This window comes from Meriones unguiculatus, chromosome 14 (genome assembly GCF_030254825.1).
Source record: "Meriones unguiculatus strain TT.TT164.6M chromosome 14, Bangor_MerUng_6.1, whole genome shotgun sequence".
Lineage (NCBI taxonomy): Eukaryota > Metazoa > Chordata > Mammalia > Rodentia > Muridae > Meriones > Meriones unguiculatus.
Window position 1 is genome coordinate 20,769,325 of NC_083361.1, and position 26,377 is coordinate 20,795,701.

Genomic DNA, 26,377 nt, shown 5'->3' on the forward strand with positions numbered 1-26,377 from the left:
GACAAAGCTTTTCACTGTTTGTAATGGAGGGTTGGGGGCGGGGGGGGGGGGCTCCAGCTTGCTTGTTCTTTTCTGGAGCGGAGCGTATTAGATCTCTTGAATTTGCTTCCTAGAAACACGCATCCAGCGAAGAGATACCCCAGTATTGGGACCAAGGGTCTGTGAAGAAGCTCGTGGGGAAGAACTTCAATGTGGTTGTCTTTGACAAGGAGAAGGACGTGTTTGTGATGTTCTGTAAGTAGCTTTAGAGAATCGACAAGAGAGGGGCTAAGGCCTCCCCACCCCGACCCTTTTCCCACTATTACTCTTCAAGTATTGCTTCTGAATTCTTGGACAGTGCAGTCTCTAACCAAAAATCTCTCAAACCGTGCTGAGGATTATCTCTTGACTCTCAAAAGGATTAGCTCAAGATGCCAGCAGCCGCGGGCAAATTGGCGCCCAAATTAATTCTTCACATGTATGAATGCTTCCCCAACATAATCCAGGCCTGTGGCAATTTGTAACCATAATGAGGGTGACTGACATGGTTTTGTTGCACACGACAGTATATTAGGACTCAGCCTTGAGTCCCATGTCATTGAATTCCCCACCACATCCTCTTGAAAGCAGCTGCTGTCACGCCTCCCATGTATGGGTCACTCAACAGAATCTCAACAAAGGAACATTCCCAGTACCATTCAGTGAGTGCTGGAAATTGCATTTGAACATTTTCAGTCAGGCTCCGGCAGTACATTCATACTGTCATCCAGAAATGCCCTGCTTTGGGCCTTACATGATTCATCCAATGGCCCCTGTGAGGTAGGGGTGCAAATGTTTCGTGACGATGACTCTCTAGAGCAAATGAGATGTTGCAAGCACTTCGCAAATGATGACTGCTGTCTCTTCTATCATGATTATTTCCACTGCTGTCTAAGGGCTGGGGCCCCTTTCCATCATCCGTGGGTTATATGTGAGCCTCCCCAAACTACAGCCTTCTTTCCATGAGACACTGTAGAAGGTGACTCCAAAGCTACCTCAGAAGAGCAAAGGTATCATTTAGTGAGCTTGTGCACTGAGCCAAGCTTGAGTCTGGCCTCTGGTATGTTACAACACCGTCTCGAGGAAGGCACAGTGGCCTTCTCCATGACACAGGTCGAGGTCGCACGGTAAGTAATAAGACCCAGAGTGAAGCCATCATGTGCTGATTCCATTGTACATCCTTTCACAATGAAGCAGACACTTGCCTGCTGACAGTGCTTCTGAGAGTGAGTCATAGCAATCTGTTCCCTTTCATCGCAGAGCTGGGGCAGCCTTTACTTACTCGAGACACGGAGTTCCGAGAACACTCATTTCCTTCTGATGAAAGGCAAGACCAGCCTCATTTTCTTGGAAGCAGGGCTGTTGGAGTGCACCCTGGGGCTTTGGCCATTAGAGTCTCCCATGTTCCTAGCCAGGGCCCATCAGGCTCCAGGGGCTCTCTGGGTGCTGCAGGCAGGAGGTCTAATCACAGGGGCCACTTGGCTGGTAAGTGGATAGATGAGCCTGCAAAAGTGTAATGTCAGGGCCTCTGAGGCCATTCTTCCCATAGAACAAAACTCTTGAGTTCTGAGCTTCAAATGCAGGTGAAACCAGTGAGGTCTGGCTTTTCCAGTTTTTTGGATCTCTACTCTGGTCTCTTTCCAAAGGGCCAGCCGTCTGGGCCACTCAAAGCCCAAGGAACTTTCCACAAGAAAGACCCTGCCAAAGGTAGTCATCACAGTCTTAGGGCATACCTGTTCAGCTTCCTGGAAATGTTCTCTTCCAAGGGACTGAAAGGTGCACTTTATTGTTATGTGATAATAATATTATGTAACTTTACGCTCTGCCACAATCAAGCCCACGCGACCTGACTTCAAATTCTATTCCCTTTGCTTAATTTTATGGATGACTCTGGGCAGGTAGCTTAACTTCTGTCCTACAAACACACCATGTTCTCAGACATAACAACAGCATAAATCTTTTTCTTGGTTTTCTCTTCAGCTGCAGTGGAACACCATGTTAGAAGAAAAGTTTTTGTTTTGTTTTGTTGTTGTTTTAAAGAAAATATTAATGCATGGAAAATGTTAGTGCCCAGGAGAAAGGGGATTAGGATTAATTGTTATTTTGATTTACTTAATAGTAATCATATACTGATATGTAAGAGTAAGCTGTGGCATGAGGGTGAGGCTTGTTCAGCAGAGGCATGGTAAGAAGAGGACAGCGGTGCTGTGTGGCATCAGCTTACGGAGTCCTTGGACAGCAGGAGCTGAGAAAGACCTTTCTTTTCCAGATGCGCCCTGGTCTGAGAAGTGCAGGGCCCTATTAGAACTGCTGGAAGAGTTGGGCATGAAGTATCAAAACCACTCCACAGTCATCATCGCCAAGATTGACATTACAGCAAACGACATTCAGCTGGAGAAGCCAGAACAGTACCCATTCTTCAGGCTTTTCCCTACGGACTCACAAGAGGTGAGGGGCTCGTAGGACCACATAGCTGAAAGTGTTATGTCACCATCAAGAACTTGCCTCTTCTCCAGTTCAGCATTCTGCTGAACATTCTCAGCGCTAGTCCCTAGTGTGTGGTCATATTCAAGGTCAGAGTATTTTTCAGCATATTCCGCACAAGTTCTAAGACTCGTTGTAATTGTGCACACTTGAGTCCATTGCTTATTGTTGACCAATCCCTGTGTCAAATGGACGTGGATGTTTTGGTTGGGTATAGTGATACAGTTTCCTGTAGTAGTGAGGCTGAGCTCTCTGTAGTTTATACTACAGAGGATAAAGGGCCCTTTTATATCGGAGTGGAATACTACCAGATAAAAGAATTTGTGCCACATGTCAATAATCCTCTTTTCATTTGGGAATTCTAGTTCTTAACCTGCCATCACCAGGGCTGGTGGAACATATTATCTATGGGACTTTGGTAGATGGGGAAGGGTATTAATCAAAGAGGCATAAGCCAAGGGCCTTGTTCCAGAGAAGAGTGGCTGAGTGAGAGAAAAAGTCACAATGGCATGGGTCCATCTATATATGCAACGAGAGGGCAGATATGACTAAAGTCTTCATGCAGACTTGGGACTCTGGAGAATGGTGGGGATTTAAATTAGACTAAAGGAGGGGTCATGAAGTCTGTAGGTAGAATGTGTATCATGAGTGATGAGGCGGGCAGGACTGAGTGTGATGCCATCCCACTGACAGGATAAGAGTCACAAATTTTAAGTTACATGGCAAAAAGTCTAACCAACCAGTGGGTAGCTTTCTAACCCCCTTAAAGATTCACAAAGGAAAGGGAACTATTATGAATTCATGCTGGCCACCATTTTCATTATTGTTACAATGCCACTAATACCAGACAGACACTCTTACCATAAGCCAAGCACTGCTTCAAGCACATTTCTTACATTAGCTCATTTAGTCCAACACACTACAGGGAAACTCCTGGAATTAGTCCCATATGAGGAAACTGAGTCATAGAAGTTCAGTAAGTAGACCACACAGGTAGGTAATGCAGCCAGGAGTTACACCTATATAAAGCATGGCTTTTGTAACTCATATATGGCACATTCCTCATGTCCTCCAATGGGAGAGGTTTCCATCCTTACTTCAGAGCCATGCAAAAGGAGGCTCACAGAGGTTAAGGTATTTTTGGTAGGTCCAGATTGCTAGGAATTTAATCCTAAATTTAGTTTTATATAATAATATATGAGAGACTTATAAGAAGAGGCTCTATTTTAATCCTGCTCTGTTGTCTTTCTAGGCTGTCATGTATAAAGGAGAACACACCATAAGGGCCTTTAGTGACTTCCTGGAAAGCCATGTCAAGCTTAGGGTTGAGGAAGAAGAGGAGGTAAGGGGCAAAGCTTACAGGATGGGTTTTCTCTCCCACACACAATTACCAGGAAGCTAATGGCCCATATAAAAATTATGCCACAATGAGTTCCATCTGTCATTCCATTCTCTCTGGAGATGGTATTGAGGCTGCATGGACAAGTGTCCACTTGGAGTGAGCTCACTGGTTATTTTAAGGGAACTTGCCACAAGGAAGCAGAAATGGTGGCCATTAGAAAACAGACTCAGAAGTAGCAGGAAGCCTTCAAAGCAGCCTGCTTGTCTCTTTCCTGAGATGACAACCAAACGTTTTGATGGGGGTCTGTCCTCCGGTATGGCTTGTCCTGATGGATGTGACCACAGTCTGTCTCCCCCTCCTCTGAACCATGCCACAGTGAGCCACCTCCTAGAAGATTTTGTGTGAATCAGGATGCTTCCTGTTGCTAATATCAAAGACACTGCCTGCCTGCTTCAGCAGCAATGGGTGTGTACCCATTTTCCTGGTAGGACATTTGGCACAGCTGCTTTCTGCCTTTCCATCTGTTATCTCTGTCTTGGCAGTTTTCTCAAGCAGTCGCTTCCCCATAGCTATAAATATCAACACCATGACTTCAAACTCACCTCCCCTTGGTTGGAAAGCAAAGGCCCACTTCTCAGTAGTTGCAACATGTATGCTAGAGGGAGACCTCATTTTTAAATTTCAGCTTATCATCTTTACATCCCAAGGGTGTCCCATCCCTCCTCTCTACCCAACCCCCCTCCTCTCCTTTTCCCTTGCCTTCTGCCCAGAAAAGGGCAGCCGCCTCCTCCATCAATCCTCCTCAGCACACCAAGTCACACCATCCTCATCGTCCTGTCCCACCCTCCCCAGGCCAGGCAAGGCAGCCCCACCATGGGGATGCAATCTAAAAGCACTCACAGAGTCCAAGAAACAGCACTTCTCCACTCAACAGGCAACCCACATAAAGACATATGTGCAGGGGCCTAGGTCCAGACCATGCATGCTCTCTATTGATGTCCCAGTTGGTCTGGGTTAGTTGTCTCTGCTGGTCTTCCCGTGAGGGTCCTGTCCCCTCCAGGTCCTTTATCTTTCCCCCAACACTTCCACAGGACACCTGGAGCTCCTACCCATGCTTGGCTGCTAGTCCCAGCATCAGTCTTGATTTGTTGCTGGCTGGAGCCTTACAGATAACAGTCAAGGTAGCCTCCTGTCTTCAAGCACAGCAGACAGAGCATCATTAATAGTGTCAGGGGCTAGCTCTCTACCATGGGTCTCAGGTTGGGGCACTTATTGGTTGGCCATTCCCTCAATCTTTGTTCCCTCTTCATCCCTGCACTTCTTGTAGGCAGGATAACTTTTAGATCAAAGGTTTTGTCAGTGGGTTGTTGTTCCCCTTCGTCTACTAGCCCTGCCTGACTATGAGGTGGTCACTTCCATCTTCATGTCCCTCCTTTAGGATTCTGAGCTAGAGTCACACCCATATCCTCCCATTAGACCACCCTGTCCCAGGCCTCCAGCTTGACCAGGAGCTGCTCCTTCCCTTCCTGTTCCCAGCCCTCTCATCTCCCCCTCTCCCATTCTCCCCAAATCTGGTCCCCACCTTTGTTTCCCCCCCTTTCCATCTTCTGCCCAGTTCCCTCTCGTCATCCACTTTTGTTGTCTATCCTAGTTCCCCTTCTAAGTGACATTTGGGCACCCTCCCTTGGGTCCTCCTTATTGAGAGAGAGAGAGACCTCATTACCTAAGTGAAAGTCACCTGCTCTGTCCTAGAGTTAGGGGCTAGGCAGCTATATCGGCAGAAGTGTGCCACCTGCCAAAGAGGTCAAAACCATAGTTGGGCACTTTGTCATCTCACTGTATCTTTGAGGACAGACTTAAGCCGAAGAGGATTCTTTCTGGCGTCATCGAGGACAGCTTTACCAATCATCACTACAATGATCACACCTATTTCTTTTCTTTATTCTTCCCCCCCTTTTCTCTCTTGCTCCCACATTTTCTTTACCAGCTGTTGTCCATTGAGCAAGATGAAGTGATAGAGGAGCAAGAGTTGGCTGAGCCAGAGACGCATGTCATGGAGGAGTTGCCTGAGCAGCCGTTGCTCAAGCCAGAGGACACAACCAAACAAGACAGACCCTCGAAAGAGTCACCTGCCCCGAGGAACATAAGCAAGCCAGAGTTGCCAGCGAGCAGAAAGGAAACTGCTGAGAAGGCGGCGGAGGAGGCTCAGCCGAAGCAAGGGCCACAACCAGAGAGGAAAATCAAAGCCAGAGAAGAACTTTAGATTCTCTGAAGCCTTGGGGGGGAAAGGAGCCCAATTCCAGGTCCTGACATCAGTTTCTGAGTGCATCTACTCTGACATTGCCATGGATCAAGTGGAAGGTTGGGTGGGGGCTAGACAATAAAGCTCATGCGTGTCTTTGATCTTGTTTGCTCATGTCCTCTTTTCCCCTAGCTAATTGAAATTGTGCTCATTGAAAGGGCCGCTTGGCATGGAATTCAGCCAGGGCTGCAAGGGGAGCCACGATGCGATGCCAATACTGACTGGGTATTTGCAACTCCCCAGGCCTTCACTTACTTCTGGAGCATAACTACAAGCCAGTTTCATTGTCCCCATTTCAGATGAACAAATGGGGGCACAAGGAGATGAGTACCAGTCAGAATCACTCAGCTGGAGAACTGGTGGGAGTCATATCTCTCCTGTCACTCTAGAGCTCACCTATTTAGCCCCTCTGTATGCGACTTCCCACTAGTTGTGCCTTCAGGAAGTCTGGCTAAGTCTTGCAAATCAGGTGTTCGACAGGCTAAGAGATCCAACTCCAAGCTTGTCTCTAGATGTCTACAAGCCAGGAAGTAACCCACCATCAAATAGTCATGGCAGAATAATCCCCTGTGTGTTTTTTCCCTATTACTATAAACTTGATGATTCACATGCATTTACCCATTTTCCTCCCTGTGACTCCATTCTCCTTCCATGGACTCCACCTACTTCCTCTGTGACTCCAGCTGCTTCCTTCCACGTGATCCACCTGTTCTTTCTAGGTGACTGCTCGCTTCCCTCCCCATGACCCCACCTACTTCTCTGCATTGCTGAGAGTCACCCCACTGTTTCTTGGGAGCCAAAGACTCAGAACTGGTCTGTCTCCTGATAATCTACAGGTCCTCTCTTCACTCCCTTTCTAGATTCCCAGAGATGCAGAGATGATTCCAAACACCGCAGCTCTCAGCGCTCACTATCTGTTCTGTCTCCACCCTGCCGCTGGCATCTTCATGACATTTAGAATATTTCCAGTCTGTTTCTGCAAAGTCTAGACAGCTCTGTGGACCTCCATTTCTCCCCAGTTCTCTGAGTTCCTATGCACCAGTCACACTTACGTATTCCTTGAACGAAACACATTCTTTCTGTGGGGTTGTTCCTTCTATCTAAACTCAAGCCTCCAGAAAACTCATCCCCCCATCTTCACCCAGCTGCTTTCATCATTTAGATTTCAAATGTTGCCATTTCTAAAAAGTCCTCCAAGACACTAATACCTGAGAGCATTTTGCTATTCCATCAAGCGATTGAACAGTACACTCCTGTTCCCACCATGACCAGCCTCACGAATACAAAGAGAGACACTGCTTTCTTAGTGCCTGCTGCGTGTTCTCCGTGGTACATTGTAGAGGCTCAGAAAATGTCCTTGGAACAAACAAAATCAGGCAACACCTGCTCCCTGGAGACATGACTTCATGGTTATCACCAAGGGAAGAGGTGAGGACATTGTTCCAGGTCCAGGATTCATTGATTGTTTCAAACACAGAATTAATGGCTTAAAACAACATCGACTTAGTCTCACATTGTTTGAGAAGCCAGAAATTATACATCAGTTTCATGGGTTAGGCTTGGTATCCAGCTATAATTCCAGCGCTCAGGCAGATGCAGGGGGATTATGAGCTGCCTAGTGAAACCCCGTCTCAGTTTTTTTCACATTGGATTAAAAGCCAAGGTTCATCAGGGTTGGTGCATCCCGGAAGGAACCTTTGCCTTGCAGTCTCCTGGGAGATGCCTGCATTCCTTGGCTTGTGTTTTGTCCTGGAATCACCAGGACCTTATGTCTCATCCTCACATTTCCTCTGCATTCATCTTCTACTGTGGTGGTTGTATTCAACCTTTAGGATTCCCCCCACCTCATATCTCTCGCCTGGACTTAATCACACCTATACAGTCCTTTTCATTCTGCAAGGCAATATTCATGCATTCCAGGAAATAGGATGTGTATATTTGGGGGCCATTACTCAGTGCTTCATAGTTATACTGCTTTTCTTATTCATCTCATCAAGGGCTATGGGATTTCTGAGAAGGGAAGGGTATTATTACGGGGATTTTGCTCCCTAAATTCCCTTCGGGCCTCTGTGCTTTCCACCCATCACACATGTAAAGGCTATTTGTGTCTTTAGACCCGCAGAAGCAATTCCTCCACCACCCCCACCCCACCCCCCACAACCTGCTCACATCCGGGTGAAACAGAGAGCAGCCTGCAGCCCTGGAACTCACTGGCGCCAGATGCCCCTATGGGGAAAGGTGTTAGTATTCAGGACACGATGTAAGACTCACCTGCTTCCACCTCACAGCCATGTGGTTACCAGTCAAAGGAGGGGTTCTTGGGGGCTGTGGAGGCTAAAGCACATGGAACGGAGCCCACGACAAGCAGTGAAGTAGAGGAAAAAGACTGTGGTGTGCCTGCTCCACAAGTGCACCTAGATCCTCAGAGAAGGGAGAGGAGAAGCAGCAGAGAGATGGGGCCCAGATAGTCCTCATTTGGGAAGGGCTGCTCTCAGCTCCTCTCCCGTGTATCCATCTGTCACTTGAACCCCTTCTTTTCTGTCTGATCGTGTTCTCAAAACCTTTGATCCCCTTAACTCCACCCTAATGAAAAAGATGGAACCACTTGTCAGAATAAGACCTTTCAGTGACTAAGCATGGGATATTCTTTAACCCTCAAGAAATAAAGTTGACTGAAGGGGTAAATCTGAGTAAAATTTGGGCTTCAGTTTGCAGTGAGCACTAGCTAGCTGTGTAACCTTTAAGAAGTTACTCAATTTCTCTGAACTTCAGTCCTCTGTTTTACTGAGACAACATACGAGCACACTCTCTGCATCTCTTGTCACCAAATGAAGTTTCCAGTAGCTAAAGGGATCCCTGGAGAACCCCCAAACAACCCAGGCTGTTGCCAAGGCTTTTGGTGCTCTCCACAAACTGAGAGTCAAGCCCCTTGCTGAAGACAACACCTCCAGAACTCATCCAACACAGTGAATGTGCCCACATAGAGCCTTCATCTCTATGGAGGTCCACGGAAGTGTTCATAGTCCTAGAAAATACTCTGAAGACACTCTCCACCAAAGGAGAAAGGTAAACACCAAGCCAGCCACAAATCTTTCAGTCTATGAGTGACCTGCCTGCAAGATAACAATGTTGCAATAGTGGCACAGAGCTTGTGGGAATAACTGGTGAGTTAATAATAATATCTGGTGAGTTAAGGCCTACTCCATGTGATGGAACCCATACCCAACCACAGTTGGGTGGGTTAGAACCTGAGACCAGATAGGCCAGGGACTAAGGGAACGTAAAATACTACTGTTTCACTAAAAACAAAACACAACAAACCATAGCAATGAAATAACTCGTAATGGCATTCTGCCATACTCACAGATCAGTGCCTTGCTCAGCCATCATCTTTGGAGGTTGTTTGTCTTGTAATGTTAAGAAGATTTTCCCCATACTTTACAAGTCCTTTGCATATTTATTATGGTTTTCATTTTCAGGTTTTTATGGGATTCCTGGGTATGTGAACGTGTGTGTGTGTGTGTGTCTACATATGCATTTCTTGAGCCTTTTTAAAAATCTGCTTATTTTTGTCATATCCTGATTTGTTTGCTTTTTATTTATTTGTGTTATTTCTTAGATGAGACAGAAACAGTGTGGATCTGTATGACAGGAGGTGGAAGGAACTGGGAGGAGTAGGGGACGGGAAACCATATATATGTTGTATAAAAAGATCTTTTTAAAATTAATTATTTACTTACTTTACATCCTGATGGCAGTTTTTCCTCACTCTTCTCCTTCTAATCCCTTTCTCTCACCTACCCTCCCTCTTCCATCTCTCCTACCTTTTTCTGATACCATGGACATGAATATCAACCAGCCTTGGCACATCAAGTGACAGTAAGACTAGGCACATCTTCTTCTATTGAGGCTGAGGGAGGCATCCCAGTTAGGAGAAATGGATGTGAATGCAGGCAATATAGTCAGAGACAGCCCCTGCTCCAGCTCTAGAAGCCCCACATGACGACCCAGCTGCACAACTGTTGCATATTTTTCAAGGGCCTATGTATGTCGCATGCTTGCTATTTGGTTGGCAATTCAGCCTCTATGATCCCCTTTGGAGCCAGATTAGTTGATTCTGTAGGTTTTCTTATGGTGCCCTTGACCGCTCTGGCTCCATCAACCCTTCCTCCTCCTCTTCCACAGGATTCCCCAAGCCCCACTCAGTGTTCAGTTGTAGGTCTCTGCATCTGTTTCCATCAGTTGCTGGGTGAAGCCTCTCTGATGACAGTTATGCTAGGCTCCTGTCTGCAAGTATAGCAGAGTATCATTAATATTTTCAGGGATGGGCTCCCTTTCATGGCATGGGTCTTCAGCTGGGTCAGTCAGCGGTTGGCTGTCTCCTCAAATTCTGCTCCATCTTTTACCTCTGCACATCTTGTAGGCAGGGCAAATGGTGGGTCTGAGTTTTCGTGGCTGGTGTCCCAATCCCTCCATCTGAACTCTTGTCTGGTTACGGGAGATGGCCAGCTTAGGCTTCATATCCCCCACTGCTAGGAGTCTTAGCTAGGTTCACCTTCACAGATTCCTGGGAATTTCCAGTGTTTTAGGCTTCTAGCTCCTCCCAGGGATGCCCACCCCCCAAATCCTGTTGCCTCTCCCAGTACTCTCTTCCTTCATCCTCCCCCACCTCATCCTTCCTGTTCCCATCCCTTCTCCCACCATTCCCCAGTCTCCTTCCCCCATCCACCTTCAATGACTAATCTATTACCCCTTTTCAGTGAGACTCAAGTGTCCCCCTTTTTACTTAGCTTCTTTTCATTGCCATGCGGGTCTTTTACTTGGTTAGTTAGAGTTATGCCAAGATATTTTGCATTATTTGTGGCCATTGTGAAGGGTGTTACTTCTCTAATTTATTTCTCAGCTCATTTACTAAAAAAAAAAAATGTGAGACCAGTCTGGCCCAAGAAAAGCACTTGGTAAGCAACAGTTGTCAGCCCAGAGAACTCCCACTGACTGGACTCCAGTCTTGTCTGACAGAGGTCCGGTTGAGGGATATCCAGATTGTCCTGTACCCTGACACCCTCCTCAGAGGCTCTCTCCCTCCTGTGTGGACTCTAGCCAGGAGGGCTGATCTGGTGAGGCTGTCCTTGAGAACAGGAGTGTGTTCCAGACTTCAAAGCAAAAGTCAATTGATTCTAACACAGGGTGGCTTCAGATGCTGTCTTCTGCCGGGTCCCCTGGGCTTGGGTCCACCTTGTCCTTGCCCAGGACCAAGAAAACACCGAGCACCTTGGCACCACTCTGCCAGTTAATGTCTAACTGAGGAATGTCTTGCTGCCAAAACGTGCAAAACAGAGACCTTGTATTTCCGGGCACAGGTGTGACCCCCAATGCCAATCATTTCGTGTCTCTAACTAGTAACTAGTAAGGAAAAAAAAATAACAACAACAGCCTCATGGCTTGGAAAAGGTGAACTCTAACGCCAAAAGGAAAGAAAAATTCTACCCCCACAGAAACAATCTTAAGGAGCAGAAGCAAGAGAATAATTAGAGGACAGAGTGCCTGCCAAGGGCAGATGTGTATATATTGATCAGAGGCACTTCCTTGTGAATGGACCAGTTCTGTTCTCTGGGGTTCAGGTACGGCTTCTCCTTTGTCTAATCCTTCTCTCTTTCAGGGTGGAGGGAGAGGAAGGTTAGCACCTGGACACTGGGGTCAGAGCCCCTGGATTCATTACCCCACTGATTATTAGCTTTGTGGTCAGTGACATGTCAATCTCCTCCTTTTTGAAGCAGAGCTTTCGAAATAACCTTGCTAGCGATTTTTCTTTATTCCGTGATATTCCTGAAGCGTATATTCTGTGCTATGTACTGGGGTTTGGCAGTGAGCAAAGATATCTGCTATATGCTGGGTCTTTGCATATGCCATTTTAATTAATCATGGGAATGCCACGGTGCTCTTTAAGCTTCACCAGTGGGTTGTGAGGTCATGCGGCTTCTATTAGAGTTTTCATTTTATTGAATACACCTTGTCAGCAAGCAACATATATTGTAAGTATGAGTTGTTTCCTAAAATCTTTATTTCCTCTCTCTCTCTGTGTATGTCTGTGTGTTAGTGTGCATGAGGTTGTGCCTGTTTTATATCATATCATATCTCAGACTCAGAGGTCTAGGAAACATTTGGTCCTTTTAAAATATTTTTTATCACTTTTATTTATGTTTGTGTATGTGTGCCTTGCATGAATTTATGTTCAATATCATGTATGGTGCACCCAGAGGCCAGGGAGTAGAGGGTCTCTTGGAACTGGAGTTGCAGGTGGTTGTGAGCCACTGAGGTGGTGCAGGTCCTGGAGCAGAGAGCACTCCTGACGACCGAGCTATCTTCCCAACCCTGAGGACATTTGTTCTTGCACACAAGTTCCATGAGCGCAGGAGCTTTTCAGAACTAGGCCTGACATTTCCTAGATGCCGCTTGCAGGAAGATGTGGTCCTCCTTGCGTAGATGAGAACACTGGGACATATCACCCGGTGCCACAGCGCTGTGCTGGGTAACACGGGCACCGGGTTCTGTTTCAGCTCAGCTCCCATATCTAACCATCATGCCATCCTAGTCGCTGCTGTAAAACTCAGGGTGACACTTCCGTCCATCTAGAATTATTTCACCTGTTGCATCACAAATAGCCTTTTTGAAAATAGTGACCTGTGTTACAGTTACATATGTGTATATGAAGTTAATCATCTCCAGAGCTCCTCATCTTCTGTCGTTTCTGCACATGACTGGTGTGACCATGTAGACTGCATTCATTATTCTCCTTGGTATCTGGCTCCTTCTTTGGTACCTAGTAGCCACCCAGTAAGTGGAAGTTTGTTGAGCAAATTGTAAGTTCAGGTGATCAAGAACCGCCCGTGGAAACCCAAAGATGCCTCTAATAAGGGGGTGAGTCCAGAGCACCAACTTTTTGCAACTTCTTTTGCCCTAAATAAAAGACTCAGTTCTTCAAAACGTGTGGTGCGTGGCCCTTGGGTAGACGGGCATGGAACACTGGGCTTTGGAAACCCACCAAAAACTAAAGCTACAGAACTGCATAGTCTTCCTTATCCATGTAAGTTGTGCCTCTCGGCCTATATAAATGCTGTTTTCTGATCCATACAAATGGTGCATGACCAAAGCATTCCTTCTGACTGTAGGGAGGGGAGCTGGATCACGAATGTGCCTCACTCCCCTCTGTTCTCGGGCTTTCAGGCATCAGAAACACAAGGGGAATCCCAAGTACGTAACCTATCCTCGCCTCTGGGCAGGTGTTTCCAGGTCCAGAGGTAGAGGGCAGAGGATAAAGGATGGGGCGGCTGCTCTCTTTGACCTGGATGCTGGTGGTATTGGTGATAACCCCTTGGTTCACTGTAGCTGGAGCCAGTGACTCATCAGAAGCAAGTAAGTGTGTGTGTGTGGGGGGGGGGGGGGATGTAGACATGTTCCCTTTGCAGAAACAATCTTAATCTGTCTCTTAGCGCACTCGACGTGATCTTTATTCTAAGCCTGTTTTGCGGATTGTACTGTGCACAGGACTTACTTGGAAGTTGTGTTAAGATGCAAATCCTGCTTTAGCAGGTCTAGCGAGGGGCCTGAGACTGAATTACTAACAACGTGTGGGTGAGGCTGATGTCGGGGCAATGGTATAATACATCTCTGAATCCTTCCTGCACGTCACTACAAAGTCACAAACATGCCCAGTCTGTAGAAGATTGGACCCCCGACCCCAGGTGGCTTGCAGGCCCCTCTCTTTTAAGTGTGAGGTTATTCCATGAGGGGAGCATCGCCTTCCATCGTAGAGCAACACTAAATATAATTGTGGGGTCGTGGTTAAAAGCGCATGTTCTGTGCTCATGCCATGCGTGTGGCGTGTGTGTCCTGCTTGACAATTTTCAAGGGGCTAACTCCTTCTGAATCTCAATGCTCTTTTCTGTAAATAAAAAAAATAAAAGTGGGTGTCAGGGGGCCCCATTGGGAAGTGAGCTGCGGAATGAAAAAGGCCCATCTTTTTGTCAGACATGGAGTAAATGACAGTACGTGACGCTAAACAGCAGCTCTTTCCTTTTACTGTTAAAAGCCAAGTGTGAGTGTCCTGTCAAATGGGCTGGGAGGTCTTCAGAGGGAAGAGACAGGATCTTGGTGAAGGCTGCATAGTCAGAGAAAAGGCGCTGGGCAGAAGGCACAGAGTGTGGAAAGTCTGGGAAGGGGTGAAAAGAAGGCGCCATGTGAAGGCCATGCTTAACTAGATGGAGAGAGGAATCTACTCGGGGAGCTGGAGGGTAGGTCTCTAAGGCGTCATCAAGGTAACGAGGTCTGTGCCTGAGCATCCGCCCAGCAGCGCGGGTTCTGAGGCTGGGCTCTTCCGTCCGCAGGAAAGTGTTCTGAATGCCACAGCAACGCTACCTGCCAGGAGGATGGGGTGGTGACGACGTGCTCCTGCCAGGCGGGCTTCACCGGCGACGGGCTGGTGTGCGAGGACCTGGATGAGTGCGCCACCCCGCAGACTCACAACTGCTCTGCCAACAGCAGCTGCGTGAACACGCTGGGCTCCTACGAGTGCTTCTGTCGCGACGGCTTCCGTCTGACGCCTGAGCTGGGCTGCACGGACGTGGATGAGTGCTCCGAGCAGGGACTCAATAACTGCCACGCCCTGGCCGCCTGCGTCAACACAGAGGGCAACTACTCGTGCGCGTGTCCCGAGGGCTATAGAGGGGATGGTTGGCACTGCGAGTGTTCCCAGGGCACCTGTGGGCCAGGGCTGGACTGTTTGCCCGAGGGCCCGGATGGGGCACTGGTGTGCAAGGACCCCTGCCATGTGCATGAGACCCTGGTCGATTACTGGCGCAGCACGGAGTACGGTTCCGGCTACTCCTGTGATACAGGCCTGCACGGCTGGTACAGGTTCACGGGCCGGGGCGGCGTGCGCATGGCTGAGAGCTGCGTGCCGATCCTGCGCTGCAACACGGCTGCACCCATGTGGCTGAATGGCTCGCACCCGTCGAGTGGCGAGGGCATCGTGAGTCGCACGGCCTGCGCGCACTGGAGCGGCCACTGCTGCCTGTGGTCCACAGAGGTGCAGGTGAAGGCCTGCCCAGGCGGCTACTATGTCTACAACCTGACGGAGCCCCCGGAGTGCAATCTGGCTTACTGCACAGGTGAGCCGTGCGACACCCTCCACCCCTTAGTCTGCAGGGGTCTCTCGAGGCACAAGCTGTTTGACGGGTACGTGTTGATAATGTTGCAGATCCTAGCTCCGTGGAGGGGACTTGCCAGGAGTGCAGGGTCGATGAGGACTGCATATCGGATAACGGCAGGTGGCGCTGCCAGTGTAAAGAGGACTCCAACATCACCGGTGAGGCCCCTGGGAGGAGATCAGAGGACGACTTGCGGAAGTCGGTTCTGGTTTTCCACCCTGTAGGTTCCTGGGGACCGAACTCGGGTAGTAAGGCTTGTTAGCAAACACCTTTACCCACTGAGCCATACAGCAGCCCCCAAACACTTGACTGACAGGGAAAACTTCTTAGTTATCATTGCCGCTCCAAACTCTGAGCCGGCTCTTCGTCTAAGAGGGAAACTAACATGCATATGGCATCAGTCCAAGGCATCTTAAAGTGACAGCATCTGGCGGCCAGCCCAGCAAACATGCCTGGTACCTGGATACATCCCTGGCCCAGTCACAGGCTCCTAATCCTGTTGTTCCTGGCCGTTTCAGATGTCTCCCTCCTGGAGCACAGGCTGGAGTGTGGGGCCAATGACATCAAGATGTCCTTCAGCAAGTGCCAGCTGCAGAGGCTGGGCTTTATGAAGGTCTTCATGTACCTGAGTGACAGCCACTGCTCAGGCTTCCATGAGAGGGGTGAACGAGACTGGATTTCCGTGGTGACCCCTGCCCGCCATGGTCCCTGCGGGACAGTGTTGAGAGTAAGTCCTGCCAGTGGTAACAGCAGGGTTGGGGTGGTGTCTATTTAAGGCCCCAGTCCATCCTGGTTATGAGCTTTGGGTGAGTTGTCTGACTTTTCTGTAAGGTGGATTAAATTGATTCATGTGTCTGATGTGAGCTTGAGCTATTAAGGATGGTCCCCCATTTTACAGATGGAAAAGGTAGGGCTAGGCTCACAGTGATGGCTTCCAGCCACTAAGAAACCAGAGGCAAGCCTGTCTGTGTCCAGGGATCCTGCGAAGAGCCTCACCCCCAGAGACCTCTGAAGATATCAGCACGTAAACTTTTGCGTGGCTGGCAAGGAGGCTTCCTCTTGCCTCCTTTATCCCTGGAAGGAAAATGGGAAGGAGCAAAAGGAAAGGAGGAAAGGAAGAAACTGCGATGTGTCAGGGATGATATGAAATGAAATTAGGGATAGCCTGCATAGCATTTTCAGTTTTGACGAGAAGTCCTGCAGTTTTGAAACTAGCCCAGGCTGTGTAGATCCCATGCTCTTCGGGGACATCCTCATTTCTCAGGGAACTGTGGACCTCGATCCCCTCATCCTTGAAGCAGGGATTCAGCAGCCCTGCCACTTTAGGCCACTGGAAGCATTGGTGGAGTGATGCCGGAGGAGAATGTAGGTCAGAGCATGACATCTCTTCCAAAAGTCACTGCTGTTGTAACACGCAGACTGGGAGGGCAGCTTTCAGGTGTCCACAGACAAACTCACTGGCTATCAAACCCTGCTGAGGGTCTGCTCAGGTCTGTCTCATCAGCCTTTCTCCCACTTCTCTTCCCCTGATACAGACGAATGAAACCCATGCCACCTACAGCAACACCCTCTACCTGGCAAATGAGATCATAGTCCGGGATGTCAACATCAGATTCAACTTCGAATGCTCCTACCCCTTGGACATGAAAGTCAGCCTGAAGACATCCCTACAGCCCATGGTCAGGTGTGGCCATCAAGGGGCAACAGTGTTCCCGGGGGATCCACCCACAACTCCTCACCCCCCAAACCCCTCACCCCCTCAGCCCCTCTACCTCTCATCTCCTCAACCCCACAGCCCCCTCAGCCCCTTACTCCCTCACTCCCTCAGCCTCTCACCCCTCACCCCATGACCCCCTCATCCCCTCCTCTCCTCAGTCTGCCAGCTCTGTAGCCCCTCAGCCTCTCACCTCCTCCAGTCATGCCCTCACCATGAGATCTTCAGTTGCCTTGACAATGGACACTGGCTTTGCTGTCTGGGAGGCAGTATACCTAGTGAGGAATCCCAGAACCCAGGTTCCAACCCAGGCTCTACCATATATTAACTGAATAGCTTTGGGGAACCCATATCCACCATCTAACTGTCCTCCCTCCCTCCATCTGCCAAGGAGCCTTTATAATACTTCCACTGCATTTCTTAGGGCAGTGACATTCTACAAAGGTGAATAAAATACCAGCCTCTGTTTGTTTTTTTTTTTTTTCAGGATTGGGTGGTCCTGCTTCTGGAGGGGACTCTGCGCCATCATATCTCATATTTAGATCTCACTTTCCACCCCTCTCTGAACTGATTAAAGAGGCATTTACAACTCGTGTTCTTCAGAGGTGGCTTGTTAGGGTGGAAAGCTAGCTGGAGAGATGAACCAGGGAAACTCCATCCATTTTGGTGGAAAAATAATTGAATCCCATTGCTAAACAAAATTGAAAGTCTTTGAGTATGATGAGTCATGGGCCACTGATACTTACGCTGAGCATTTGCTGTAGGCCACACCTCATGTTCTCTTTATACAAAACATCTCATTAGGGTATCACAGCAGCATCTCTAAAGCAGCGGTTCTCAGCATCCCTTATGCTGCGACCCTTTAATACAGTTCCTCATGTTGTGGTGACCCCAACCATAAAGTTATTTCATTGCTATTTCATAACTGTAACTGTGCTACTGTTATCAATAGTAATGTATATATTTCTGGAGACAGAGGTTTGCCAAAGAGGTCATGACCCATAGCTTGAGAACCAGTGCCCTCGAAGACACAGACTCTGGGAAGGGTCCCGGGCTGATGTGTCAGACTTGCTTGTTCTGGGCTATTGGATGGAGTACTACTTGGCTAGGCAGTGCCCTGGGGTAATGCGGCCATATCCTAGGCTTGCCTTCAAGGTGTCAGAGAGCAAACCTCTCTGGGGTTCGAGGAAGCTTCAGCCTGTTCCCTGCTGTGAAGTGACCTCTGTATTGCTGAGCATTTCTCATGTACCTTCTTTTGTGTGACCCCGATCTCTCCATGTCCTTTAAGAGACCATGCAGTAAAATGTCCACCAGTGTGAGTATGTGGATTAAAACCCACCCATTGATGAGACCCAGTCTGATGTGGGTATTGAAAGGAACATTAAGACGGATCCTCAGAACGCAAGTCTGCAGGACTCCTGCCTGCTCATCTCTTTCTGCCCGTTGAAGGTTGAGATTCAAGAGGTCTAGGCAGGTCCCCCCGAGAATTTGTCCGTTTTTAAAGGATGGTAGCAAGGGGGTACCAGCAGTGCCCTGCACATGTGGCTCAGGGTGTGGTGTATGGAGCTGTGGTATCAGCATCATTGGGAGCCTGTTAGAGATGTAGAAACCTGGGTACCACTTCAGACCTGCCCAGCCAGAGCCTGAGAGACCCCTGTGTTCACTGCAGTTCGCAAGCAGCTCTGAGGGATCCCGCCCTGCTCCTGAATGAAAATGCCAGATAACTTCAGGGAACTTCCCTCCCGAGAATGTCGTCCAGAAAAGGTCCGTGAATGCCCTCCACCTGGTCCTCTGACCAGCTCTTCTTCCTCTCTAGTGCTCTGAACATCAGCTTGGGTGGGACAGGCATGTTCACCGTGCGGATGGCGATGTTCCAGAGTCCTACCTACACGCAGCCCTACCAAGGTCCCTCTGTGATGCTGTCCACTGAGGCTTTCCTGTACGTGGGTACCGTGCTGGATGGGGGTGACTTGTCCCGGTTTGTACTGCTAATGACCAACTGCTATGCCACGCCCAGTAGCAACTCCACAGACCCCGTGAAATACTTCATTATCCAGGACAGGTAAAGCAGTGGGTCCTATTTGGGGGCTCCTGGATGGGATCTGGGGAGATGTCTTTAGAATTAATGGGGGGAGATACATCTTCATGGTCCTGTAGGTCACTGACCCATAGTCCTGACCCACCCAGGATACAGGCAAAAAGCCACGGAAGGGTCTGAGAATGCAGAGATCTACCTATGCTATCCGGTAGTTTTTAGGTGTTATTTCACTAGAATTCTCACTAGATATTAATATGTGATGCATTATAATATTCTTGCAAATAGGTAAAGCACATATCTAAATGCAATAAAACATTATATTTGGAGAGGGTTGCATATGCTCACTGGAGGGCCAAGTGGGCGGTCCTGACGGAGAAAATGTAAGAAATCTGATGGAAAGGCAGTCTCAGAGCAGCAGCAGGAAGGAAGTGGCTGGGAGAGCAGGGGGTGGGCATGGTCAGAAGTTGAAACTCTGAGGGCACTGGTGTGATGTCCCTTCCTTAAGAGGCCTTAATTAAGCAGAGATTTTGAAAGTTTGCTCATTACCAGGCTTTCACTGATACAGTGCTGAAGGGAGGAGAAGAAAACCTCTACCTCGTACAGTTTAAATCCTGAAGGCAAGACAGACAATTAAACAAAAGCTAAAAAGCCCTTGGGTGAATGGAATGGAGGAAGGAGAAGCTTCGTTGCCCATGGCGTAGGGAGGAAAGGCACTTCGGAGAGGCCTTGACCTATTCTTCCCTGAGGATGGTCCTTAGAATCAGCCTGACTACCTAAAAGATAAATGAGCAGTTGGGCGCTCACCAAATATTTACCTTCTCTTTAGAATATCCCTTTGCAAGAAAAGAGAAGTCTGCTTTAGAATTTCTTAATATTAACACTGTCCCCCTAATATCCGGTAGCTCTTGGGTTTACCTTGCTCTCGTTTGTAAGATTTCTTCTGTTTACAATGCAAGTGATACGAAGCAATCGCCGTATGTGCCCACGATCTAAATGTCTGCAGAAATGTATCATAAGAAAGAAAAAAAGGATTAAGTAAGCAAAAACACAGATGTTGGGACGCACAGGCAAACACTCAGAGAGGTGGTATCTAAATAAGGTGAAAAGGCTGGAATTAGGACAACGTTGATGTAAACTTGACATTACATTATTAGGGCATTAGAATGACACGAGTGCCATCCTTGGCTTTTTCACTTACTCACTCTGAGGTGCAAGTCAGTGTATGCGTTTCGATGTTCATTTTCTCAAATGCCCCATGCTCTGCAGGGTCCCTACATTATTTTTCCTGAGTAGAAAATTGTGGTGTGCATGTTCTGGAGAAAGTGGAAAGAAATGTGGTGTGTAGCTGTGTCTCTAGGTGTGTGTATGACAAACTGGGCCTAAGTATAATGAGTCAAGGAGAAGTGTTGCTACATCACAAGACAGGAGAAAAGTTGAGGACAATGAGGGTGACCAGAGGGGACACTAGGATACCTATTTGGGTTGACTATTGGGGCTGTCATGAGCTGCGGTGAATATAGATTTCCCTTTTGGAATGGATTACTACTTAATTTCAAGTCCTTCTTTCTCGTTCTCTTCCTCTTCTTCTTTTTCTTGTTCTTGTTTCCTGTTTGTATTCTTCTTATTGTTCTTTTTGTTCTTGTTCTTCCCCCTCCTCTTCTTCTTTTATTTTTCTTCCTTCTCCTCTTTCTCCTCTTCCTCCTTTCTCCTCCTCCCTTACTTATACTCCCTCCTTCTTCTTTCCTTCTTCTTCCTCTTCCTTTTTTTTTGTCAAATAGAGTCTGAGATGCTACGATTGGATCTGACTTATAGTGGATATATAGCAGAGTGAATGCCACACTGAGCAATCCTTTCTCCGTCCTTTAAATTACATTCTATTTTCTAAATAATCAATGAGCAAATGTGAAATGAAACAGGAGTGCCCACTTCAAGGCCCAGAATGCGCAGCATATATGTGATCCTCTGTGTGTTGGTGTATTTCTCTTGGCAGCTGTGTTTGTATGCCATTGCATGCATTGCGGATGAGCATGCACACTTCTGTTGGCCCAGTGGCTGCCAGGATGCCCTGTTTTTTGCTGTTGTGACAGGCACATATTCAACAGCATAAAATAGCTAATGATTCTTCAATATAGTTCCTTGGAAGTGAGAAATTTCTGACTTCTGGATTGTTCCAACTCCGTGGTTGAAGACTTTTATTATTTTTCTTCAGCTCTAGACACAGGGAGCACCTACTGTGTGCCACACTCTGTTCTAAGCACTTTGGAAAAAAACAATGAAATTAATCCTCACAGTTATTTTTGACATGGGCTATAATTATTACTCTCATGTGCATATGGAGAAACTGAGGCACGGAGAGGTTTAATGGGCTGCCCAAAGTCACACAGCTAACAGGTGGTGATGTGGTATTTAAGGCCAGGAAGTGGACTCCCGAGTCTTCGATTACCTATTAACCCCATCATATGTCTTCGTGTTTCCCATTCAGATGTCCACACACAGAGGATACAACCATCCAGGTGATGGAGAATGGCGAGTCCCCTCAGGGCCGATTTTCTGTTCAGATGTTCCGGTTTGCGGGAAATTACGACCTTGTCTACCTGCATTGTGAAGTGTACCTGTGCGACACTCAGAATGAAAAATGCAAACCCGTGAGTCATGCACCCACCATAACAGCCCACTGGAACACTCATCTCTATCATCAAGACATTTGGCCACAGGCATAAAGGAAGACATGCACTTGTGGTATTTTTCTGTCTTAACACAAGGGCACAGAGCTGCATGACAGAGTGGGCAGGGCCAGTCAGGACACCTGGTCTACCTGGCAGTGAGGAAATGGTGGCAGCAGTCTCAGGGAGCTTGTCTGATAAATTGGCCTTATTTGCAAGCTGCAAGCTTATCTCCCAATAACAGGAGCTAAGCCTTCAGCATCGAGTGCAAATCAGGTGTTTTAATATATTCAGGCATCACAAAAATCAAGGGAAGTGCACAGCTCACTTTCTCACCTGGAAAAGCTCAGAGAGCTTAAGTGATGTTCCCACAATTACAGTAAGGGGCTGGGCTTGGATGTGAGTTGCTATGTCCTGCCTGAGGCAGGGGGAATGCTCTTCTGACCTGGCTGCCCACTTCTCATGCACGGTTCACGTTCTGCCTTCCTCTCCACACGTGAGTGATTTCCTGTTATTCTTCCCCTGCAGGCCTGCTCTGGTACTAGATTTCGAAGTGGGAACATCATAGATCACACTCGTGTCCTGAACTTGGGTCCCATCACACGACAAGGTGAGAGATCTACTCTTCCATCATGCCTCTGAGTGGGGAAGAGGCAAGGTGGGCAGAACCTGTCTCCTTGGGTCTCACTGGGAACTGAAGAGTGAGGAGCAGTGGATTCTCTGTGGCAAGAGGGGCTATCTGCTGCCTTGCTCTTTTGCCAGCTGTAGCGCATTCATTTATTCATTCATCCGTTGCAGAGACATGCGCTGCTGCTTACTGTGGTTTAATGTCTTGTGGTAGGCAGAACAGATCTGATGCCTTGGGTCTGATGAACTAGTCGGGGAAACTGCATCATGTTGATATGTAGAACTAACTGCAGTTGCCTCAGTGCAGGAAGAAAGTGTACACAGTTTGGGGCTGTTCTGATGTAGAAACCAAACCCAGTGTGGGTGATGGAGGAAGACTAAGGAGAAGCCAATCTGTTAGGAGAACTGAGGGAAGGTATGCCAGCGATATTGGCTAACCTAGGGTAGGTGTGGCCCCTGGGAGGCTTTGGCGATCTTGGTAGGTTTTAAGCCTTTCTTCTGAAGGCAATAGGTATGGGGTGTTAGAAAGATCCAGCGAAGGAGGGTGGTGTGACCAGATTTGGGTTTAGAAAGATGACCTTGACGGTACAAGTGAAGGGAGTTTGTCTCAGCCACACGTCTCACTTCTCATGGATCTTCTGTTTTTCCCAAAGGTGTCCAGGCCCCCGTGTCCAAGGCTGCTTTCAGCAACTTGAGTAAGTTTAGGTCCCTTCTCTACACTTATCTGCTCCATGACACTCTTCTGTGGCTTCTAGCTGGGGTCTGAGTGGGCTGGAGGGCATAGCCTTCAGAGCCTGAGCTGCCAAGAGGTGATTTGTGTTGGAAATGTCTGGACATTGGTTTGTATGCATGAACACACTCGTGCTGTCTCTCATTAGTGCTGGGCATGACCCAACAGCCCAAGAGAATGCAGTGTCCTGGTATGTTTGCACAAACACTCATACCTGTACACAGATTTCACCAGTTATGTCTGCATGTGTATTTATCCATATCTGCATACACACAGATCACATACATTCCTATATGCACATACATATTCAGAAATTTATGCACAAACAACTCTCTCTCTCTTGGTTTTTCCAAGACAGAATTTCTCTGTGTAGGCTTGGCTGTTCTGGACTCACTTTGTAGACCAGACTGGCCTCAAACTTACAGAGATCCGCCTGCCTCTGCCTTCCCGAGTTCTGAGATCACAGGCGTGCACCACTGCACTGCACACTCTTATATCTGCACACAAACAACATATTGACGCTCATATACACAGAGAACATACATTCACATCTGCACACACATTCATGGGCTACAGACCACACATACTCACATCTGCACATGGATCGCACACATTCACGTCTGAACACACAGACCATACACACTCGCATTTGTACACATATCACAATACACATATATGCATATACAGATATCAAATGTTCATATATGCACATTCTGATCACACACTTTCGCATCTGCACACACAGACAACACATGTTCTTGTCTTTTTACACAGATGTACACACAGCTGCAGTGCATGCAGATATGCTCAGACATCCACATACATTTGTTACAAACATGTTCCCCAAGGACATGCACACCCGCCCTGTCCTTTCCTTGGCACTTCCTGAAGCTGAGGCACATCTCTGACACCTTTTGGCGCTGCTCCACAAGCTACAAATATTTGTTGAGGGCCACTGTTTTCCAAGAACCAAACTTAGTAGTGCATAGAGCATACTAGATAAACAAGAAACTCCATTTATTTTTTTTTTCTTCAAGCCCTGGACCACAAAAGCCAGGGACTGGTGGCATTTTTGTGGCCCTTTTCTTATGCCTGTTGCCTTACTTGACACTCCAAATGAAAACTGAATCCACATAGCCATTGCCTTTCTTGGCTTATGAAACCTGGGTCTAAGAGGGTCGCTACAGCGAGCTGGTGTTTGTTCTAAGTTCTATACCGCTGGGCTCAGAGCTGGAAAGTCACAGTTCTCCTATGACAGAGACTCCTCCTCTGTGACTGGCCTCGAAGGTCTCTAGGATGGTTGAGTCTGTTAGGCACTAGAAGAGAGTGCACACCGATTACTCCAGGAGACACTACTGCCTTTTTCAAATCAGTCCACACGGAACGGAACCGTTATCTATTTTCACACTCAGAAGCAAGCTTCTTCTAACTGCCTAGTCCAGAGAGGGTAGCCTTCTTTCCACACTAGTCTGTAAGAAAGTGTCTTAGGTTACTTTGCACAAAAGCACACCAGCCCTTGCCATGACTCTACATTTGTTTACCTTTTAGGGCTCCTGAGCGTCTGGCTGTCAGTGCCTCTCTCAGCCATTTTGGCTCTGAACTTTCAGTGATGGACAGCAGGAAACCTGCTGTGTCTCTCAGCTCTCTTCCTGCTGGCCAGGAGGGGAGATGCAGCCTGGTTTCCAGCCGCAGGAGAGGGAGCTCACACTGCTTACTCTCTTTAATCCTCACTTATCAAAACCAAGCTGGTACCTTTCAATGCTGCTCTTTCTCCAAATGGGACTCGTGATATGTCCGTACATGAAGTCCCTGCCTCCTTAAGGGATGTGGCAAAATAATAATTCTAACTCATAAGCTTTTGGAGTCACTAATTCAAATCATTAATGAGCACACAGTTGCTGTGGGGACGGTTTGTTATGATGAGCATCGTGAGGTGGGAGTAAAACAGACTCTTTCCCTATGTTTATGGACTTTGCAGTCGCTCCAAGAAACTGGGCTCAATAAATGTTCTTCAACGCGTGTCTGAACTTCACCTGTCCATAAATACATTCGGTCTTTCATTCATTAAATATTTACCAAGCTGTTCCTGTGCTAGTTGTTGAGATATTCTGGGGATCTAACAGGGAGCATAGGCAGTGAGAAATTCTCAAGTCTGCCTGGGACCCCAGAAGTGGAGAGTTTGACAGCAGGAGGTGGCTGATTCTTTGCAATGGGACAACCATGATGCTTCTCACTAGGCACATTTGGTCTTCCAGAAATGGACTTTGAGGACTCCACATGTTCTAGGCCTACCCTGGGTACTAAGAAACACTGGCAGATGAGACAAAGCCAGCCCCTGACTTGGGATTATCAAGTTTTAGAGAAGAGATGTAGAAGCAATAATAGGTGTCTTGTGGCTCCCTCCTGTTCACTGGGCTTCTACTTGCCAATCCTCAAGTTGTAGATCTTTTCTTAGGCCTGGGCAGAAGAGAGGAGAGCACACCCACCTCCCCTTCCATTGGGAGAGAGTCGTTGCAGAACTTTGTACATGAACAGGAACCACATACTTTCTACACTCAGAGAGCCCAGAGATCTCTAGACCTAAGGTCACCAATGCTGATGGGAACTCTTTTTTCTGACCCAGCTGCTTCCCTGGAACTTTCCAGGAGAGGCCAAGGCCTCACATCAGATCCCAGGGAAAGTCACACTTGTGGGTCTGCAGGAAGGAATGCTGGGACAGTGTGTCTCATGTTAAGAGAATGCTTATCGCACAAAGACATACACAGAATGTGCAGACCTCTTGCTGTTACACAAGAGCTATACAGATGGCCCATAGGCTGGCCCAGTGCTATCCCATCCACAGTTACTCTGTGGTCAGCTTGGACCAAGTGACTTCACGCAGCATGGTATGTGTTGGGACATAGTAGCAGCAGAAGTTGAAGAGAAGGTCTGGGCCAAGAGAATCAAGAGCAGGAGCTAAAGACAAAAACTGGGTGATGGGCAGAGGAGAAACGTCACAATGACGTCTTTGCCCCTTTCTTGTCTTTTCCTTTCTTGCTTTTTATCTGCAAGCCACACAGCTTAGTGTATCCCCTAGAGATTCTGGGCGCAGTATGAGGAAATAGCAGGTTACTAAAACAGCCAGTTTGGTAAAGAAGATGCTTTGAAATAATAACCATGAAATGTGACAGATGGTGACAATCACCTGGGGGGAGGAGGAAAGGCATAATAGTGTACTGGAGTGCTATTTCACATAAAATGACAGGATGTAGTC

At 47.7% G+C, this 26,377-nt stretch overlaps 2 protein-coding genes across 2 annotated transcripts in view; both read left to right on the forward strand.

Moving 5' to 3' along the window:
• Positions 1-6,247, forward strand: part of Pdilt (protein disulfide isomerase like, testis expressed) — a 31,902-nt gene extending 25,655 nt beyond the window's left edge. The window contains exons 9-12 of the mRNA XM_021653004.2: positions 114-234; positions 2,288-2,466; positions 3,755-3,844; positions 5,832-6,247. Coding sequence (XP_021508679.1) covers positions 114-234; positions 2,288-2,466; positions 3,755-3,844; positions 5,832-6,107 — 666 coding nt within the window. The 3' untranslated portion in view covers positions 6,108-6,247. The remainder of the gene's footprint in view (positions 1-113; positions 235-2,287; positions 2,467-3,754; positions 3,845-5,831) is intronic.
• Positions 6,248-11,586: 5,339 nt separating this feature from the next.
• On the forward strand, positions 11,587-25,208 carry Umod (uromodulin). The gene is made up of 11 exons (XM_021653012.2): positions 11,587-11,767; positions 13,371-13,559; positions 14,531-15,313; positions 15,403-15,510; positions 15,871-16,079; positions 16,888-17,036; positions 18,883-19,128; positions 21,587-21,749; positions 22,296-22,377; positions 23,048-23,089; positions 24,673-25,208. Exons 2-11 carry the CDS (start codon positions 13,466-13,468, stop codon positions 24,732-24,734), a joined length of 1,938 nt encoding a protein of 645 aa, XP_021508687.1. The 5' UTR covers positions 11,587-11,767; positions 13,371-13,465; the 3' UTR covers positions 24,735-25,208.
• The last annotated feature ends 1,169 nt before the right edge of the window (positions 25,209-26,377 follow it).

Bases quoted from the DNA above. Each gene is read 5' to 3' on its own strand.
- Umod (XM_021653012.2), top strand. From the start codon at position 13,466: ATGGGGCGGCTGCTCTCTTTGACCTGGATGCTGGTGGTATTGGTGATA. The intron at 15,314-15,402 runs GTGAGCCGTGCG...ATAATGTTGCAG, and splicing joins CAATCTGGCTTACTGCACAG to ATCCTAGCTCCGTGGAGGGG. The intron at 15,511-15,870 runs GTGAGGCCCCTG...TGGCCGTTTCAG, and splicing joins AGAGGACTCCAACATCACCG to ATGTCTCCCTCCTGGAGCAC.